Raw genomic sequence first — 7344 nt, forward strand, 5'->3', positions numbered from 1 at the left:
GAAAAGAGGAGGAGGAGGGCGAGTAGAAGGAGAAAAAGACTTCTCGAAAGCGTATCGTCCGTGCTTCTTCCTCCTCATAAGCATTTGCTTTGTCTCTTTCTTCTTCTTCTTTTTCGTTCTTTTAGGTGGATGATGTTTCGAGGCCAGCCTTTGGAACAACTTTTTCACTGGACGGTCATCCCCGATGCGGCTTTAGTCGCAGATATCTGCAAACCTGAGGAAGTTCAGGTGGGCTTCTTCTCTATCGACCCCTCACTCCCACCCCCCTCTATGATAGATATCCCACACATACATACTAGAGATCCACACATCTCTCTCTCTATATATATACATGTATATCTGTAGTGGTGTTGTGTATACATAGTATATTTGATCGGAGGGTGTGTGTGTATGAATATGTATGTTCGAGTATGTGCGTATAAATGTATGTATATGTGTATGTACGGAGTGTAAGTATATGGATGGTTTGATAGGTATCTACTAGGGGGATACATCGCCATATTTGCACATGTGCTTCTAGAGATCCCCATACCTACCTAACACTACATCGTACCTCTCTCTCTACATATATATATATATATGTAAATGTCTGTATATTTTTTCTATATGTACTATGTGAAGATGATTTGAGAGGGTAGGGAAGTCGTCAAAAGAAAGAGAAGATCAGAATCCACTGAAGAGAGCTAGAGAGATCGATCGATAGATAGATAGAAAGATTGCCCTAGAGATATCGACCTCTCTTCTTTTCTTCTTATTTCATTCATCTCCTTCCGAATTCCTGACCTGCTGACATCTCTCCTGTTCTTCTTCTTCTTTTCTCTTTCTCCCCCTTATCCTTCTATTATGTCTCTTCTTCTTCTTGGTCTTGGAGTAGACGTGAATATCTACGTGTGTCTTGTCAGACTTTCCTTCTCTTAGTGAACGAAAGCGGCCTGCAGCTCTACTACATAATGGCACATAAACAGCAGCAGACCTACACCCCCAAGAAATTCTTTCCTATCCCCATATCTTTCTTTCTCTTCATTCTTTCATTCATTCGGTTCGTCTCTCTCTTCTCTTCTTGCTTTCTTCAAACACCTCTTGCTTCTCTTCGTTTCTCTCTTGCCATTTCTCTCTCTCCTCTTCTTTCTTTCTCACTCTTTCTTTCTTTTTCTTTCTTTCTTTGTGTTCTTTAGGGTTTGAAGATAGGTTATGTGGTGCATATGGCCAATCGTCAGGAGGGAGTTTTGTATCACTACTACCCAAGCCGCTTCGAGATTTACAAGAGATTGAATTTGAATATTCTGTCTGCAGATCGACTTCTCCTCGACTTTCCATATAAAGTTGATAAGGAGCAACTTCCTCTACAGGGAGAGCTAGGATATATGATACCTCACGTACCCCCACAACACATGCAAGATGTATAAATGAAAGAAAGAGTGAGTGAGAGAAAGAGTGAGAAAGAAGCATTCTCTCTCTCTGTCTCTCCTTCTTTCTCTTTTCTTTGTCTAGATGACTTTGTATGAAGATTCCATGGAATCTCCATGATATACAGATGTATGAAGCAATACCTTATAGTCTACGATCTCTACCGGTATTCTCAAAAGGCTCTATCAACATATCAGCAGTGACGCTCTTGTCTATCCTTAATCTATCTTCAATCTATCTATCTATGTGAGTGGTGGGAGAGAATTGATCGGCGCTTATGATCATCTCCATATATTAAGGAGTATATCGGGACGGCTCGAAGCAAGACAGCTCCAGTGCCTACATACATGGACATACACACGAAGATAAATCTTTACATATCTGTTGCCTAAACTCTCTATCTATATTTAGACGCTCTTTCGTACTCTGCGGAATCGTCTCTACGAGAAAGAAAGTGAGGAAAAGTTTTCCTCTCGTTCGTAGCTTTCGTTCTTAAGAAAACGTTTCTTTCTTTCTTCAATCTTTTGAAATTATTTTTCTTCTTCTTGTCGAACAGGTAGTACTAGGAGAAACAGGTTTCCTATTCTTTTTAACATTCTTCTTCTTCTTGGGTTTAACAGAGGAGTGTGCGCACGTGCGTGAGTGAGGGATCTCAGGTGTATCTACACTCATGTGTATCTGTAGATACACCTGAGAGGGACTCTAAATACAACAATACAAAAGGTTTTCTTTGGAAACAAAAGAACGAACAGATGGCAAAACAGAAGAAACAAGAAGTCTGTTTCCTACCTACCACTCTTCTTAGGAAGACATATATATATATATACATTTGTACACATCATCTTCATACATCTCTATAGGTACATAGTCAATGCATGCCTTGTCATTCATCTTCGATATGTGAGAGAATTGAATTCTCTCTACCTCTCCTTCTGTCTAGAGACCTTTTTTCTTGTTTTAAGAAAGAAAGAAAAAGAGAGAGAGCAACTTTCTTCCCGCTTAAGATGAAGGGAGAGTACGGACCGCAACAGCATGCAATCCAAGCTCTCCTTCTGTCTTGAGACCTTTTTTCTTGTTTCAAGAGGGAGAGAGAGAGAGTCTTCTCACATACAAATCCATCGATGTATCTTTGATCTCTCCCTCTCTCTTCTTTCTTTCTTTCTTTGTCTGTACGTGTCAAGGACAAGTGGATGTGCTATCAATGGGGCTGATCGTTCGTATGATGAGGGATTTCGCGCTCCTACTCTCATTCTCTCTCGCAAAAGAAGAAGAAGGAGAGAATGCAACGAAATGACAGGTGCTATCTCCGCTTAGATCTCCTCCTCCTAGCAGGCAAACAGCCACAAATAAGAAAAGAAACCTGCTAGAGAAAGAAGAGCAAGCGAGAACACGTTTCTCTTTCTCATTCAAACACTTCCAAGAGATGACGCGCGAAAACACAAGAAAAAAAGACAAATCTGCAACATGTAAATAAAGGGAAGGAGACAAGTCTTTAGAGTTCCAATAGAAGAACAGAAAGATATCTCTCACATACATCCCTCTGGTGTATATACACCTCCTATTGTCACACCTCTATTCTCAATACGCCATCTCCATATGCATAGAAATACATGCAAATACATGGGGTGCATATATATAGATGTCTGTACATACAATAGACAGATACAGATCTAGAGGTAGGTGTGCGCGTTGTCCACACGCTTTGATGGTGGAGGATCCGTAGAGAGAGATAGGTAGATAGAGTCATATAGATATGGGTGCTCAGATGTAGATAGATATCCACGTAGAACTCCTCTTAGTGGATTTCCTTCATTCATTCAAGTTAACAGAAGGAAGAGAAGGCCCACTAGCAATCGCTACACTGCCATGCCTCCTACTCCATTCGATCAGTCGCTTGCACATACATAGCCATACACAACAGAGACACATACATATTCCTATAGAGAGACATACACATGCATGTTCTTACATACACATCGCATATATAAACCCATTCCAAATAGACACCCTACTCATCACCCTCCTCCGGATGCCTCAGATATTTGTAGAGAGAGAGAGGCATATATAGAGAGATACACGGAAGTGCACATACACTCAAGCCGTTATATATACATATATGTATGCATGAATATACATATATAGATATATATATGTATGAAGTGAATTTGTGTTGGATGAGGTGTACGTACAGACCAAGTGAAGGAATGAATGCGTGCACATCGAGAGATAGACATACAGACGGAGAGAGGAGGACAGATAAGTTTACAGAGATATACACGCATCTATCTACATCTACAAAGAAAAGTACAAGACGTCACCTTCACGACAAATAAAAGCTCGTACGCGTTAGCACGTAAAGTGATATATATATCTTTGTGTATATCTCTATATGTCGTTACTTGCGAGGTGTCTGTACACCCGGATGGTTGTCATACCATGGGCATTTCCACTGAAGAGCGTCGGAGCATCAGGCGCACCGAAGACAGAAATAGCAAACCAGGGAACCCTCTCTTCTTCTTCTTCTTCGCCTTCTTCTTTCTCTTCCTTCTTTTTCTTTTTTCTTTTCTTTTCTTCCTTTTCTCCTAGAGATGCCGTCGCTAATCCTCTACGATCACATCCTACAGAACTTCTTGGTTTGCCTACAACTTCTTCTTGATCTTGAGAAGAAGGAGTCGATGACGAAGAAGACGAGGAAGACGAGAAGGAGGAAGAGGAAGAAGAAGATTCGCCTCCTACCGTCTTCTCCTTCTCAGGATTCTCAGAGTCTTTGAGAAATCTCTCTCTATACACCAGAGAAACGATACAGGGAGGAAAGAAAGAAGAATGATGAATCACTAAGAAAGAGAAAGAGAAGACAACTGCATTCTCCTGTCTATCTATCGATGTATCTATCTATCTGTCTGTCTGTCTTTCTATCTCTTTCTTCTTTCTCTTCCTTTCTCTTCTTTTGTTTCTCCTCTTTCCTCTCTCTCTATCTCTCTCCCTCTATTTCTTCACATCTTAGAAAGGTTAAGAGAGGAACCAAACAGAAAAGCTTTGCATGCAAGGAGATAAGAAAACATCCCTAGAGAACGTATGCGAGAAAGAAACTTCTCTCAAAGAAGAGAAAGTCGATATTCCTATTCTATATGAAAAGGGCGAAGAAGAAGAAGAGAAGCCGGACGTCTACTACAGGGCCTCCAAGGGAGCGATCGGAGAGAAGAAAGGTTAACACGAGAAATTCTTCAGATTCTCAGAGATAGATTCTTATCATTCAACCGTACCCACATAGAACAGCCCTTAGGCTATTCACGTAAGATCTGTCTGTATATACAGCACCTACCTCGCCACGATTCCTACTGATATACACTTGTATCTGTGGACATATATCTATCTCCATCAATGTAGTGAACATCCTACCTTGCTCTCTCTCTTTCTCTTTCTCCCTCTCTCTCTCTTTCTCTATTCTCTCTCTTTCCTTCTTTCTCTTTCTCTCTCTCTTTCTCTTTCTCTACCTCTATATGTCTGTGTATTTTAGAAGAACAATGAAAGGAGCTGAGAGAGAGAGAGATGTGTCTGGAGGGCTTGGAGAGGTGCATGCAAGACATGAGAGAAGATTTACCGATGAAAAAGCCCCCCGACTACTTTCTTTCTCATTTACGCAGGAGACATCTTCTTATCTCTTACAGCAGAACTTGCTTCTTTTCTTTTCTTTCCTTCAGTAATTCATCCAGTAATCTATTGAGAGCTTTACGAAGAAGAAGGACAGAGATAAACAAGAAAGAAAGAAAGGACGAAAGGAAGAAAGAAAGAAGAGAGAGAAAGAAAAGAAGAGAGAGTCTGAACTTACGCGAGATATTGAAGTACCGCATAGATTGCATGACTATGTATCAGACCTCCTTCAATAGTCAAAACAGAAATCTAAACAGACGCACCGACGCAAGAAGAAGCAGAAGAAGAAACAAGCGACGAAATAAGTAAAAGACGACTGAGACATCTCTTAAGACAGAAAAGGCTTCCTTCTTCAGATGAAGAAAGAAGAAAGTTCAAGGTGAAAAGGAAAGAGAAAAGAGAGAGACGATGTCTTTCTATCATTCACCTCAGAGACAACATTTGAGAAAAAGAAAAGACGATGGTTCCCCTGAACGAAAGGTTTCAAAGGGAGGTGTACATACACCGCAGACACGGCATGTGCCCCATGAATACAGTGAGAAGGCAAAATTCATCCATCATTCTTTCATTTTCGTAAATCTCTCCAAACATAGAAATGACAAGAAAGACATCGACCTCCCACTCAGTCTGGAGAATCTGCACATGCGTTTCTATATCGTCTACACAACTCTCTTTCTCTCTTAAAAGATATGTCTCCTCTCTCTCTATACATATACCTTTATGCAGAATGTGTGTGCCTATAGAAACCTACGTAGATTTACATCTCTCTAGATAGATTAAAGATAGATAGATAGGTAGATTAAAGATAGATATATGGATAGAGGTAGCTGTGAAGGTCTGCATAGATTGCACGGGTCTTCGTATGTATGTGTAGTCTCTGTGAAAGATAGAATAGTGGGAAAGTAGGGTGGACGAAGAGATAGAAAGGGAGAAGACGAAGAAGGAAACCTTATCATTCTTGACGGAGCGACGAAGAAGAAGGAGAGGGGAAGAGAAAAAAGAAAGAGAAGATGCTTCGCTCCCCACGATCAGTTGCACAGTCAAGCTGCGAAGAGAGACAGACAAGAGAGACAAAGAGAAAAGGAAGAGTAGAGAGAGGGGAAAGAAGAGAAAGAGAGAAATTTCTTACAGGAGACATCTCTATAGAAGAAGAAGCATCTCCATCCATCGAGATACCAAGTTCACTTTCTTCTTCTTTCTCTTGCTCTTCTCCTCCTTTTCTTTTTCTTTTACTTCCTTCATTCACATCCACAGCTACGGCTCCAAGGAACTGGAGAACCTCTTCAAGGCATTCGTCTCTCTTCTCTATCTCTCTTCTTCTTCTCCCTTTCTTCTTCTGCCTCTCTCTGTCCCTGATCTTTTCATGCTCTTCTTCTTCTTCATTATCATTCTTTCTCTTCGCCTCTACATACTTTTCTTTCTTTTGCTCTCCATCTGGGATATCTTCGTGAGAGCCTCCCTCCCTGAAAGCAAAAAGAACCGCTTCTTCATACTCACGCTTCAATCGAGGAAAAGGAGGATGAAAGGAACAGTCTCTCGATTCTTTATTATCTCCATCCGACCATGCTTCTCCCTTCTCCTCTTTCTCTCTCTTTTGCATATCAAAGCTTTCTTCTTCTTCTGAAGATGACGAAGAGGTAAAAGACGAAGAAGAAGAAGAGGAAGAAGAGAGGTCTGTGTGGACGCAAAACTCCAGCCCGTCATTCCTTAGAGAAGAAATCTTAAGAAACTCTTCTTCTTCCTCCTCTTCATCTTTCTTGTCTCTTTTTTCCTTCTTTTTCTTCTTCTTTTCTTTCGGATTCTTTCTATCTCTCACTTTCACCTTCTTTTCTTTTTCTTCTGTTAGGACACTCCATACTCTGTCCCAATTAGGAATTCTCGACAGCTTCATTCTCTCCTTCGCATCTTCTCTTCTTTCTCTTTCCTTTTCATTCAAAAGAGAAGAAGAAGAAAAGAGGAAAGAGGTGTCATCTTTCTTACCTTTCTCCAGAGATGCAAGTTCCATAAACATCTCTACTTCTTCTTCTTCTGTCTCTATTTCTTCTTTTGTTGGGGTGTATGTACAGCTAGGACACTTCACTCTCTTCTTCTGCAGGTAAGAATGAGAGTAGACTCGATGCTGAAGAGAGAGGGGTGTGTAACAAGCAAAAGAAGTTCCGTTGCCACACTCTCTTTGAAGTAATTCCTCAAGATCACTTAAGCAACGGCGAAGCTTATCTATAGTAATCGAACTACTACAAGACGAAGATCCTGGACCTAAATTAAAAAGACAGAAAGAAAGAGTGA

At 40.7% G+C, this 7344-nt stretch overlaps 2 protein-coding genes across 2 annotated transcripts in view; one reads left to right on the forward strand and one right to left on the reverse strand.

The window, feature by feature from the left end:
* The window catches only part of CSUI_007662 (uncharacterized protein), a 14736-nt gene extending 12167 nt beyond the window's left edge, over positions 1-2569 (forward strand). The window contains exons 10-11 of the mRNA XM_068067807.1: positions 126-228; positions 1176-2569. Of these exons, the coding sequence (XP_067920224.1) occupies positions 126-228; positions 1176-1406 (334 nt within the window). The 3' untranslated portion in view covers positions 1407-2569. The remainder of the gene's footprint in view (positions 1-125; positions 229-1175) is intronic.
* CSUI_007663 (uncharacterized protein) overlaps positions 2335-7344 on the reverse strand; it is a gene marked incomplete at its 5' end in the record, with an annotated part of 6825 nt that continues 1815 nt past the window's right edge. The window contains 4 exons of the mRNA XM_068067808.1: positions 2335-2732; positions 3843-4189; positions 5237-5307; positions 6188-7314. Coding sequence (XP_067920225.1) covers positions 2584-2732; positions 3843-4189; positions 5237-5307; positions 6188-7314 — 1694 coding nt within the window. The remainder of the gene's footprint in view (positions 2733-3842; positions 4190-5236; positions 5308-6187; positions 7315-7344) is intronic.

Source organism: Cystoisospora suis (assembly GCF_002600585.1).
Source record: "Cystoisospora suis strain Wien I chromosome Unknown contig_4110, whole genome shotgun sequence".
Taxonomy (NCBI): domain Eukaryota; phylum Apicomplexa; class Conoidasida; order Eucoccidiorida; family Sarcocystidae; genus Cystoisospora; species Cystoisospora suis.